Source organism: Dromaius novaehollandiae, chromosome Z, assembly GCF_036370855.1.
Source record: "Dromaius novaehollandiae isolate bDroNov1 chromosome Z, bDroNov1.hap1, whole genome shotgun sequence".
Classification (NCBI taxonomy): Eukaryota; Metazoa; Chordata; class Aves; order Casuariiformes; family Dromaiidae; genus Dromaius; species Dromaius novaehollandiae.
In genome coordinates this window covers 17346032-17359383 of record NC_088132.1, presented here as the reverse complement: position 1 = coordinate 17359383, position 13352 = coordinate 17346032, and the positions used below count along the sequence as shown (strand labels likewise).

The following is a 13352-nucleotide window of genomic DNA, read 5'->3' as shown; positions in this document are numbered from 1 at the left end:
CTTATTTATTTTCCCTCTATGTTGTTCTAATGGGGGGTAGCAAATACACAAATTGTAATTTCATAAGAAGTGGCATATTTCTGAGCTTGATCCTGCAAAGTGCTAAGTGCCTTCCGTCCCATAAGAGCGGACAATACTCAGTAAGTAAGGACTTTGTAAACAGTATCTTGAAAGATAATGACAATACCTAGACATGCCTGAACAAAGCATTCTCATTCAGATATTGTGACTTTACTCATTTATCCCACACTCAGTTGATTACAACTTTGAAGTCCAATTTCCTCTTAGTCTCCCCCACCCAAAATGTATACTCATGGAGAGAGAGAGAAGTTATCTCCTGTAGAGAACCAAGTCAAAACCAGTATGAAAAATATTACTGTCATGGAAGCCTGAGAATAAATTGCAGCCCTCTAAAAATAGCTGATTTGAAATAGATTTTCATGTTAGTGAGTTGTGCTTTACAATATTTCTTTTTCAGCAGAATAATTCTGCATTATGTTATGCATTTCTTTTCAGTGATCTGAATTCAGAATTCTTTTCTTACAGGGTTACCCAATATACTCCTTACCAACCTGAGGTTTCCCAGGGCAGACTGGAGAGCCTGCTAAATTACCAGACTATGGTGTGTGACATCACAGGAATGGACGTGTCTAATGCATCTCTGCTGGATGAGGGGACAGCTGCTGCAGAAGCCATGCAATTGTGTCATAGGTAATATGTTTAAATGTATGGCTAAATTACATCATCAGAAAGGAATTTTGGAGTTTGAATGGCATCTCCGTGTAGAGGTTAGGCAGGTGAGTGAGCTGACATGGAGTGTGGCCTTTTCACTGAGCAGATCAGTGATCAACTATAGCCCATGTTATTAAGCCACAAGAGCAGTTTTTGGTGTTGCTGTGAATGTTTAACCTGGTGTGTTTGCCTGTGGTATGAATCTCTTGCATCCATGAGCACTCAAGATATGAATTACTTCTTTTTTCAACTTTTGCTTGAAAGGAGGTTGTAAAAGAAAAAAAAACATAGTCAGAAGTGAGGTATATCTGAATTTACTTTCAAGGATCTGCACTGTAGGGATATTTGGGGGGGAATCTGCAAACCAGAAGTTAAATCTGAGAGAGATTATTGAAGGTCAGTGCAGGTCTGTATATCTTGAAGAAAGTTACATAGCCAAGGTTGTGTTGCAACTATTCAGTTGTTCAATGCATCAGTCTGATAATAAAGTCATGTGTTAGTCTCTATTTTACTACTTGGATGGCACACAGCTGGTTATCTGGGACAAAAAGGGGATCTGTATTAAAAATGACAATTGTATTCCTCTTCTGTGCTTGCATTTTAAAAAGTATGTGTGGATGGAGTCTTTCTTGCTGTTTAAATTGGCTCCTGAATTTGTTACATAGCCTACTTTAATTATTTTGCCGTGCACAAATCTCATTTGAGTGTCTGAAATGAACTTTCTCATTCTAAAGGGAATAAAACCCTCATTCAATCATATATTTGAGTTATGATAACTAAAATTTATAATTGCTTTTTACTTTAGGAAAACTCATATTTTTAAAAGGCCTGTGATATTTTGCCTCTGTGGAGAATATATTATTGATGCTTGCTCATTTGTGTTTCCTTTTTGTTTTAATCAGGCACAACAAAAGAAGGAAGTTCTATGTAGATGCTCGATGCCACCCTCAAACGATAGCAGTGGTCCAGACTAGAGCCAAGTAATGTTTGTCTCCGTTTTTCTCCATTGTATTTTCACTTACACAAATCATTTTTGATAGCTCTATCATATGCCTAATGTGTTTGAGATACAGGATTACTCTTTTTCTGTAAAATAAATACGGAAATCTGATATTTTTGTTGCTTCTACTTTTCCATTTAAATATAATTATGAACTAATTCAAGATGTTTAAAGAGGGCGTAAGCATATGACAACAAGAAAATATTTAATTTTCCCACTAAATTCTTCATACAAATATGTATATTTTGTTATTGAATTCAATCTAATCATTTTTAGCTAGGAAATGACTTGCCCTTGATAGTAAAACTTTGTCAATAAAAGCTGAATCCCTTTTAAGTTTACAGTTTGAGGTACCTATTTTATACCAATATTACTTGGGTGTCAAAGTTAAAGTTGTCAAAGTGGCAAAATGTTGAAATCAAGTAGCATATGCACTGTCTGCTCTGCTCCATAATTCTGATGGTGAGATAAAATGCAATTCCTCTGTACTGTTTACCACGACACCGTATTCTCTCAATATTCCATGATGCAAAGCAGGATGAATTCTCTGTATGTTAAAAAGAAATCATAAATCTATGAAAATATGCCTCTCCAAGGCAGGAAGTGTCTTGAATATGTTGTCTTCTGCGTGTTTTTGTTTTCCAGTTACACCGGTGTTATTACTGAGCTCAAATTACCGCACGAGATGGATTTCACTGGAAAGGATGTCAGTGGTGTATTATTTCAGTACCCAGATACTGAAGGGAAGGTGGAAGACTTCTCTGAGCTAGTTGAAAGAGCTCATCAAAATGGGGTAAAGTAAATTTTGGTTGGCCATTCAGGTTTCAGTCTGATGCATTAAACAGCCATAGACATAGACAGTAGATACTGCATGGGATACCATGCAAAGTTTATTGTTGTGCTTCAGCTCTTTGTGAGTTATACCATGTTCAAACGTAGCTCTGCTGCAAACACTGTTCCTTCAGAAAAGAGGGTGACCACTTACCCATTTCTGTTTTCAGACTCTTGCCTGCTGTGCTACTGATCTTCTGGCTCTCTGTATTTTGAGGCCTCCTGGAGAGTTTGGGGTAGATGTTGTCCTGGGTAGCTCCCAGAGATTTGGTGTGCCACTCTGCTATGGGGGACCCCATGCAGCATTCTTTGCTGTCAAGGAAAACCTAGTGAGAATGATGCCAGGCCGCATGGTGGGCGTTACAAGGTAAAGACTGCCTTTCATCTCTTAAGTGAAAATCAAAATAAAACATGTTAGGACCATCTTGGATAGCCCTTATGAAGAATACCTGATCATACCATTGTATTTAGCACCTTTTTTTTTCTTGAAAACAAGGAGAAAAATTGGCTTCAACTTTTAAGAAACAAGCTTAAAGAATTGCATTTGTGTAGACTGCAGCTGTGAACTATTTCTAGAGTGTTTGCTGCAATGTGGGATGAAGAGATAACCTAGACATTAGAAAGGACTAACTGTGATGGCACAGAGCTTTGCCCAAACTAATTTTTTCTGCTTATTCTATGCTGTAATATTTCCTTCTCTTATATCCAATAAAACATGACTGTAAGGAAGTAAATAATACAGTGAGCCTCCCAAATAATCAAGAAAGCATTCAATGTAGTTGAAGTTTTAGTCGAACCTCAATGAGGAGGAAAAACAGTGTGGAAAAACTTAATTCTAATTCTTATTGATGTCATAGAATTTTGATATGTGTAACTGAAAATAATAAAAATGCAAACTAATTGTTACTGGAAAACTGCATATTATTTTTGGCTTGGAAGCTATACAGAAGTGCTTCAGTAACCCAAATAACTAATGACATTAATAGTTATTAATGAGTTTTGAAAATATTTTGTTCATATAGCAACATTCTTTCAAATGTACTTCTAGTCATCTTGCTAATTCCAAGTGTATTATTCTTAGGCTTGACTCATAGTTCTAAACTCTGATCCGCATCTTTTGGGAAAGAATAGTAGTTTTATTTATCAAGGTCATGCTAGCACTATACTGTAACTACATGCAGTTTGGTATTTGTCATCTATTTTCATCTTTCTGCATCTCCAAAAAATTGGCGAAGAAGTGTTAAAATGGAAATTCCTCAGTGCAGCATTTTGCTGTGGATTTTTTTATTAAGTTTTTGATAATAAACTGAGCTGTGTAGTCAAAATCCTCAGAACAGTTGCTAGAACAAAAATGATGTAAATATCATACAGCTGATGAGCAAATACTTGAGGCAAATAGTCTAGCTATTCAAAACCCCACTTATATATATGTATGTACATAGATGGCCTTTTCTTTTTTGTAGCTGTTCTGAAAATATTCATCCTACTAAAGGATATTAGACTGAGTCTTACCATCCAGTTTTGACATGCTAGTAACTCTACAAAAGGACCTCTGAAATGATGGATTGGCCAGAGCTCATTCGGTTGTCTCATACAACATTGTTTGGGGAGTTATTTTTATATATAAATTCTGCATGTTCTTGCCTAATATTGTTAGGAAAAAAAATGCATCCTTATTGGCATTCGTTCAACTTTATTTCTGGGTTACTACCTAATTAAAATTATTACAATTGTTTCTAGCACTTTAAGGTGAATAGTTTTTGTGCCATTTGCTTAGAAAATGCACTGTGTGCTCTGCCTGATCAGACACGCCAGCCACGCATGATGTAAATGAAAATCTAGAGGCATCGGTGTTTAGAAAGCTCTTTGGAGCAAGTCTGCTTGTTTGTAGGATGATCACTGGAAGAGGCAAATGGCGGCAAAGCTATCTGTTCCCTCTGTCCCTTCTGGCTTTATGCAGGAGTACAGATCCCATTCCATGTGCTGCCTGTTCAGAGATGTCCTATCTGTCCCACCTTGTGTTTATTCACTTCAGCAACTTTCTGTCTCTGGGGATAGACAACTCAGAGCCCCATCTCTTAATCTACTGTCATTTAAAGTAACAGAAACATTTTCTTTTGTGACTTAGAGATGCAAATGGAAAGGAAGTGTATCGACTTGCTTTACAAACACGAGAGCAGCATATCAGAAGAGACAAAGCTACAAGCAATATCTGTACAGCACAGGTAACTTGTCAGGCTTTACTTTTAACACTAGAAGGAAGCTAGTTAAACCGTAAGATTGTAGCCATATCATCACAGTGCTTTGAGTTAGCTTTACTTTTGTGAGTTTTTAGGGGCCTTTTTACTAGAAAAATGAAGGACATTGAATGTTCTGAAATGTGCCTGCGTACTTGTTTTGAGTCCTTTGAAAGATGGAACCCTGGTTGAAAAGATGATGTTAATATCTGCTTCCTTTATTTACCTTAGCCCTGAATTCATGCAGTATCATGAGTCCATCTGTCCCATAGAGTGAACTTCACTGGGTAGTACTGTGTTCATTATAAAGCAGATCTGTCTCATTTGTAAAACAGAAGGGAATTCTAATGTTGCAAAATTGCCAACACAAGACAAAAATTCCATTTTGAAATTCTAAAACTCTTTGTAGAAAAATACAAATTGTGGCAATTTGATCATGTGATTTGATACAGATATTTTATTACACTACCAAATATCTATTTTTACAGTAAAATATCATGATTAAATTAGTGTTCTGTGTTCTAAATAGTTGTTTTTGGCACCTATCCACAGATTTTCATCCAGACAAGCTTAAGAATTTTTCTGTTCATATAGATGCTTTGTTCATGCTCTCAATGTTGTGCCTTATTCTGAGGAGGGATTAGTGATAATAAAATGAGTTTAGTTACTTAGCATTCCTGAGATATTCCACGAGTTTCCTGGATTAGTTTTTCCTGAAATACTTCAAATACCCTGTAAGATGCAGTAGTTGTTGAAGTTTAAGTTCCTGTTAATTACTGAAATATTTAAATTTCAATGGACATTGAATTCATGATCAGTGCTTACAGTTTCATAACAATATTTTGCCTTTCCCATCTCTTGTTTTGTGGGTTACATATAATCAAGTGTAACATCAGCTGAGGGTATATGGCTGTCTCTGGGTGCTAAAGAAACTTTCTACTAAACTAACATGAAATAACCTTTGGTAATAATAATGTTGTAAAATGTGCTTGGATAATAGGCTCTTCTCGCTAACATGGCAGCCATGTTTGGTGTCTACCACGGTTCTGAGGGATTAAGGCATATTGCAAGACGGGTGCATAATGCTACTCTAATCTTGGCTGAAGGTGAGTTTATAGGTGAAAGATTACAGAAACTGACCTTAAATCCTTATACCTTCTTAAATACCAGCCATCAGTCTTTTGCCAGCTGATGTGTTTTAGCTCTCAACTACAGAGATAACATTTTTATAAAAAAATCCATGGCTAATATGTTTATATCCTTTTGACAATGAAATCCAAGAATTAGGTAGCTATGTGATATGAACTTGCAAGTATTAATTCTGTTTCCTTGGGAAACTAAGAGATAGACTTCTCACAGCAAGTCTCTGGTTGATAAGATTCAAATGCTGTTTTCCAGGTGTAATCACTTAACTTACTAGATCATTCTGGTTCACAGAAATATGCATAGGGTATTACTAGCATCTGCAAATATAGTTAATAGATGAGATTAAAGAAATAGAAACACTGCAGTTGGTTAAACTGGGTGTAGAACCATAGTGCTATGAGCACTGAAATCCCAAAGCTTTAATAGCTGGCTGACAGCACAGAATCTTTGTGTTTTGCTTTGTTAACAAAACCTGTCTGAATACTTCTCTCCCATTTTATACAAATGGCTTCAATACAGGTGTTTGAAGAATGTCTGGATTGAAAAAGTAAATCCAGCCGAGCTGGATAAACTTACTATTTATCTAGCGCAACTGCTGCTGTTAATAAAAATATTCGTGATCAGCAGAGGGTTTCAGTGCATGTGTTGAAGGGACCAGCTGGGACAGCCATACTCCATGTGATTTGACCAATGGATTTTATTAATAATCATAGGGGGTTGTAGCAACCACTGGTTTTTAAATTGGGGAAGTTCATACCAGTATAACTGCAGGAAACCTCTTGCTTCCCTTGGAGGGAAAAAATACTTGGGAATATGTCTTTCCATACCATGAGTGAAGATTAACTGTACTAAAACAGTTAGTTAAACAACTAACGGTTGTGTTAAGCTGGTTGAGGTGGTAACTTGCATAGTCTGGTGCTGACCTTGACCTCAGCAAGCTTGAAGGACACTGTAGTAGTAAATGGTGATCTCAGTGGTGTGGTGCGGTGCAGTGGTGGTTGCTGCTGTTCATCAGCATGGCTACTGTTGCTCTGCAAAGGAGCTGCGCCAGCTGGTCCTGGGAACTGAGGAAGGATTGCCCAAATTACCCATGCTTTATTTGCCAGCATAGTCTGAAGAGCTGTTGCTGCTGTGTAAAACTCCAGGCCTCTTGACTTCTTTTACCAAACCCTGTGATAGCTAATATATGTTTATATAATGTCTTTTTTCTTTTCAGGTTTGTGGGTTTTTGTCCTTATTCCATTCATATACCAATTCTGCTACAATATATATTGCAAATTCGATGCATCAGGAAGATCTTATGTAGATTCTATATGTATTATTAATTAGGTCTCAACCTGGTTTAGATGCATTTCATGCACAGTGACATTCACTAGCTGGTGATTTCCTTGCTATGTAAACGAGGGAAATGTCTTGCTTTATCATCTAATAGCATTTACTTAAGAGAGAGATGTAGCATTTTTATGGCAGTGTTGTATACACAAGCAATAAAGCAGCTAACGGAATTAACTTACTGTTTTTTGTAGGTCTCAGGCGAGCTGGTCATAAACTACATCATGATCTGTTCTTCGATACCTTGACGATCACATGTGGATGCTCCATCAAAGAGGTTTTGGACAGGGCAGCTCTTAGAAAGATAAACTTTCGGATTTATAGTGATGGCAGAGTAAGCAAATGTCTAAACCTTTAAGAAATTTTATAGCATGACATTTTTTACATTGTTTCTCATCATTACATGTGCAAAATGGAACAAAAGTAGTTGTGAAGTCCTCTTGCTAATTTGCTTAGATAAATCACTCATTTATAAAGATAATATAAAGAATGAAATTATTAAATGATGTACAGAACTTCCAGAAATACTCATTGCTGCTCATTTCTTGCCTATTTAAAAAGATTTTCTTCACTTTAAGTATGCTACTAAAGGCTAGAGTGGAGAAACTCTAAAACTTAGCAATATCCCTGAAATGCTAGATGACCTCCAGAATTCAGGTCCTGTGGAAGTATTTAAAGATGAAGACTGAAGTCTGAACCGCATTTTAGTAGGCATGTAAAAGCTTTTTGCAGAGTCTAATATGTTCTTTAAAATGCAGGGTTGGAGGTGGGGAGGAATAGCAAAATGGACTATCTTCCTATTAAGTAGAAAATGCTTAGACAGAAATGTTGAAAGGGAAGCCACAGATTTTGAAGCTATAACATGCACCCTGGGTGGTTTAGCAGGGGAAAAAAAGATAGGAATTGGAAAATGGTGTGTAAAAAATACATTTACATATCTATTATGATATGAAGTGAAATTTGCAGACTGTTAGTGGATTGGAGTCTTCTTGTCTGTTTTTTCTCCTATGTTTCTGGAGTGTTTTTCTGGACAAGGACAAAGCACTATACCCCTGGATCTGAGAGCTCTGAGTAATTACTGTTGTTTTTATCCATAGCTTGGAGTATCACTCGATGAAACTGTAAATGAAAAAGACCTAGATGACATATTGTGGATATTTGGTTGTGAGTCTTCAGCTGTAAGTAGACAGTAGATCATATGGATTAAATTCATCTGAATGTTTCAGTAACTCAGTGAAAACCAAAACTGCCCTTTGGGGCAGTGGTTGCCTATAAGACGACTATTATATACTGAAAATTTGAAATCTTCCCTTAAAGAAAGAGACAGGGCGAGTTAACAGTGATCTATGTAACTGAGTAATGCCATTCTGTGGTTAGAATGCTTCATTCCTTGGGTCAAGTTTTGTTTAGGCCATTAGTTTTTTTGTGAGGATTGAGACATTGTGGTCAATTACTTCTCTCCCACTGGAATTTTGTTGCACATCTTTGGCAATTAGCAGCAACGCTTCCAAGTTGTGTATTACTGAGATCCCATACTCTTTTTAATATCAAGCTGTCGATATGCTAGATATGTACAGGTATGTATGCTAATGAAGTTCATGATCTAAAGAACTGTCTAAATTTTGTGGTAAGCTGATAGTTCTGATGATAATTGACTATGAGAAGAAATATCTCTGTGAAGATACTTGACTTTGTGTTTCTTTGTGTCAAAGGAACTAGTTGCTGAGGGTATGGGTGAGGAAACCAAAGGTATTCTTAGCACCCCATTTAAGAGAACTTCCAAATTCTTGACACATCAAGTTTTCAACAGGTTTGTGATATTACTGTATATCTGATATTTTAATGAAATCTGAAAGCATCTCTGTTTCATAAATTGTACTGTGGTCAGTTGGAGTTTTACATCTGTATGCATAGGGTCACTCATTACTCTAAAACTATCTATGTGGTAGCTTTTTTAGATTGACTTTCAAGTTTTAAATGAGCAAAGCAATGCTCTTCGTCGCTTGGGGCACGTGTTTGTCCATCAGTCTGCTACATCGTACAAGCAAGTATTTGCGAATGTAATATTGCTGGACTTAGTAGAACCTTTATATTATGTATCTAATGACAATATTTGTGGGTAAATGATAATAGATGTTTTTCATCCAAATTGTTCTTAGCAGACATGAAATACAGATTTGGAAGGAGGTACCTAATATATAATAAAAATTAAAAGAGGAGGGCTACACAATCTTAATTCTTTTTTATGCCATTTCCTGTGTTAGAACATAGGTCAGCCAGCTTGTTTAGTTAATCTGCTTGCCTTAACATCGCATTTTGTATTCTTCAGCTATCACTCTGAAACAAATATTGTTCGGTACATGAAAAGATTGGAAAACAAAGATATTTCCCTTGTTCACAGCATGGTTCCTTTGGTAAGTATTTACCAAAAAGAAGAAATTAGGCATCATATGTATATAATTATGCAAACGCTGATATATGTGTTTCTATTTTTAGGGTTCCTGTACAATGAAGCTGAATAGTTCAGCTGAACTTACAGTAAGTTTTAAAAAACTATGCCTTATTTGAGACTCACTTGAAATAAACCATCTAGCCAGTCAAGTAGGGTCATAATAGATATTAGAAGTACAGATTGCTTTTGATCTAAAACTCCAATTGAGAAAATAGATTTGGAAGTAGCTAATGGCATCAGCTGCCTTTTCTGGTAGGAAAAAAAAGAAAGTTTCAAGAAGTGCTATGGGAGTGCCTTGAAACCAAAAGATTGTCTTTCAAGACTCCATTCTGAAAAAAAGGTTATGAAAATAACTTTTGGAATTAGGCATCAAACTCCCATTGAATTTAAGTGGTATTGCCATACCTAATTTGTAGCTCCTTAACAAATCTTGCCATAAATTCTCAAGAATACAAGAAGATTGACATTTCATAGCTCTTCGTCTACTTGCCAATTCTTAGGTTAGCACTCCTTTTCTTCATCTGATGAAAGGGAGTTTCTGGCTCTCTTCATTATTCCAGGTTGTAGTAGCAAAGGAAGCAGAGCCTTGGCTATGCCCTTTGGGGGTACCAAGAACTGTCTGACTCTGAATGGGTTTCCTCTGCTCTCTGCAAGTTGGCTGTTTGCTTTGATTGTTCAGTAGATTTCTTCAGTCCCTTTTCTCTCAATCCCTTCTGTGCATCTTGTCCTTCGACGTGTTTCTGATATAGTCCCTTCTAATTAAAGTGGAAAACAACAGATCTGCATGCTGCTAACAGTGAGTGTTAGCTCACTTACTACTCTGCTTTGGTCCTTTCCTTTTCCCTTGTGATCAGAGCTCTGTTTAAATGTAGGTTTCAGAATCAGCGATAACAGCACTTGAGTGTTTAAAAAAAAGTTGAGGTCAGGAGTTTACCTTGCTACACAAGAAATGCTTTGGTTTTTATTTGAGCAGAAAGCAGCTTTTCTTTCATTCATAGAGTTTTAACAACAAAAGAGTTGTCTTCAAATTAATGAATCTTTAAATTTTAGTCAAGAAATTATTATTAGAAGCATTATTACCTAAAAGCTAGAGTACCTTGCCTCTTAGCATTAATTCTTTTGATTCCAGCAGATACAAACACATACATATTCAGAATTTCATATTACAACCTTTTATTTACTTATTTATTTTTTAGCCTATCACATGGAAAGAGTTTGCCAACATCCACCCTTTTGTGCCTCTGGATCAGGCTGAAGGATATCAGCAGCTTTTCAAGGACCTGGAGAAGGATCTGTGTGAAATTACAGGCTATGACGCAATCTCCTTCCAACCAAACAGGTAGAAAAGTTTTTACGGAACAGCTACTTCTTGACATGGCTCAAAAAGCTTATCTCAGAAAAATGTGTTAGCCAAGAAATGGATGAAGTTTGTGGAATTGAATTTCACAAGCAAGTCTTGAATGCAAGGCTGAGACAGCAGGATTTGTTTTTGTCAAAACTGCAGAATCTTATTTTGTCTGTTTTATTCTAAAAGTTTAACGTTTAGGGATAGTAATCAGTCTTCGTCTTTTCACTTCTTTTAATCATTTTTTTTCATGTTTCCTTCTCTTTGAAGGCTAGCTCCTTCACTGCTGCTTGCTTAGAATGGTGATGTTAAGTTTAATTCATACAAGAATATCAGCAAAGTTTTGAAATTGGAGTGAGCTGGCTCCTTTAGTGTTGTTGAAAGTGATATTTGATGCACTAGGTTTTACTGGAGAATCCCTAGGATCTGCATGCTCACTGAAATAATTGAAGCAGAACTGAATGAGTACTGTTGCTGCCTTCTTTTATCATCTTTAGTAGTTTTGATTATTAAATGAGTAGCAAGGACTTACTCAGATTCTTGGGGTTCTACCGAAAGAGCTCTTATGCTTGTATGGCTATATATTATGCTTTACCATGCATTTCAGCACTAGTTTTCCTCTCTCTAGTCAAGAAAGCAGCCTCCTGCTGGGTCAGAAATGGGGATCAACTCAACAACCAAAGGGACTGAGCCTAGTGCTGTTAGAATATAAAACACTATAATGTTTTTCCATGTACTGTTTGAAAAAGATGCAGGAGCTGTTAATCGATGCTTGTGCACATGTAATTTAAGCTGTATCTCTTTTAATTTGCTGACGCTTGGTTTTGTTCAATAAGAAGGATTAGGGCAGGATAATTTTGAAGTTTCATTACTGTACTGGTACATGCTGGTTCATATGTTTACATAACAGGCTTTGTGTTCTTCTTGCAGTGGAGCCCAAGGAGAATATGCAGGTTTGGCTGCAATCAAGGCTTATTTGAATGCAAAAGGAGAACGTAATAGAAGTGTAAGTCTCCACAGTTGTATGGGGAAGAACTTTGGGTGGGAAACAGGAAAAGGAGGGATGGTGCAGTAACTAGGATTTGCTTAGGACTGGAGAAACGTAAGTTCTGTTTCCTAGTCTGCCACAAGCCTTCAGTATTCCCTGCTTCCCTCACAGATCATGTGTACCATCTTCAAAATCTTCCTTTTCTGTCCAGTCAGCGGGAACAGGACTTCTCTAAAGTATGACTCAAAGATTCACTGAGATGAATCCAGGCCCAGGTGTCCATGTCCTAGAAATAAAATGGGCAATGACAGTTTCCTGATTTTTCAGGATGCTATGACATTCCTTTCCCAGCTTTTTAAATATAAAGGGAATAAGAATTGAGTATCTAAAACTTGTAATGCTTGGAACATCAGTCTACTCCCAGAACACTCCTCACAGAAGTAGCAGACAAGGTTCTGATGTACCATGGCACATAAAACAGACTGATAAAAACTCCAGGTTCATCTGTTCTTGTCCATTCAAACTATCTGATAACTATATCCCTCTAGGATTTACAGAGATAACCTTGCTTCACCCAGGCCACAATACCACGGATGAAAAATGTAATCTGGCTGTGATTCATTAGGCTAATCATATATAGGTAATGTTTGAGTCAAAAGGCTTGCAGGTTTTTGTTTTTGTTTTTCTTTATTATCCTTTATACTAACCACCTGAAACTTTGACCATAAGGAATTACTTCTTGACTGTACTGTAGAAACTTACCAAAATGGAGTTCTTGTAAACCTTAGAGGCAATAGCAAGCGTACCAGAATACTTACCTGGAACATGCTTCCAATATCCACTTACTTGCAGTTCAGGAACTTCCTAACCCAAAGGTTCTGTTCATGAATTTTTCTTCCACTAAATTTGATTAAACTTTCGATATTTATAGCATCTTGGAGAAAATGTCTGTCTGTGGCTTCATCCTGCGTTATATGTAGAAATACTTCCTCTCATTTTTTGAACTTTTTTACAATTTTATCCAATACCTTCTCAATCTTCAAAGATGATGCACTATTTTCCCCTGTTCATAGTCTACATATCATGTGTTAGTGCTGAAATTTTTATTATATTCTTCCTCAATTCTGTCTTCCTAGTTGATTACAGTTATTTGTTCTTCTGTCTCACAAAAGCCGTCTTAAAGGTTTGATTATCATCACTTCTTTGTCCCTTTTCCTTTGTTCTCTTTTCCTTTCTAACTTTTCCCATGCTATTTTTCCCTCAATACTGCAAGATCTTTCTGAGTGGCA

The 13352-nt window shown here is 36.6% G+C and overlaps 1 protein-coding gene across 1 annotated transcript in view; it reads left to right on the top strand.

Moving 5' to 3' along the window:
* GLDC (glycine decarboxylase) overlaps positions 1 to 13352 on the top strand; it is a 41552-nt gene that overhangs the window by 15765 nt on the left and 12435 nt on the right. Inside the window, exons 4-16 of the mRNA XM_064501262.1 lie at positions 547 to 711; positions 1635 to 1712; positions 2378 to 2525; positions 2734 to 2930; positions 4692 to 4788; positions 5801 to 5906; positions 7473 to 7612; positions 8376 to 8456; positions 8991 to 9088; positions 9608 to 9692; positions 9775 to 9816; positions 10927 to 11069; positions 12006 to 12081. Coding sequence (XP_064357332.1) covers positions 547 to 711; positions 1635 to 1712; positions 2378 to 2525; positions 2734 to 2930; positions 4692 to 4788; positions 5801 to 5906; positions 7473 to 7612; positions 8376 to 8456; positions 8991 to 9088; positions 9608 to 9692; positions 9775 to 9816; positions 10927 to 11069; positions 12006 to 12081 — 1456 coding nt within the window. The remainder of the gene's footprint in view (positions 1 to 546; positions 712 to 1634; positions 1713 to 2377; positions 2526 to 2733; positions 2931 to 4691; positions 4789 to 5800; positions 5907 to 7472; positions 7613 to 8375; positions 8457 to 8990; positions 9089 to 9607; positions 9693 to 9774; positions 9817 to 10926; positions 11070 to 12005; positions 12082 to 13352) is intronic.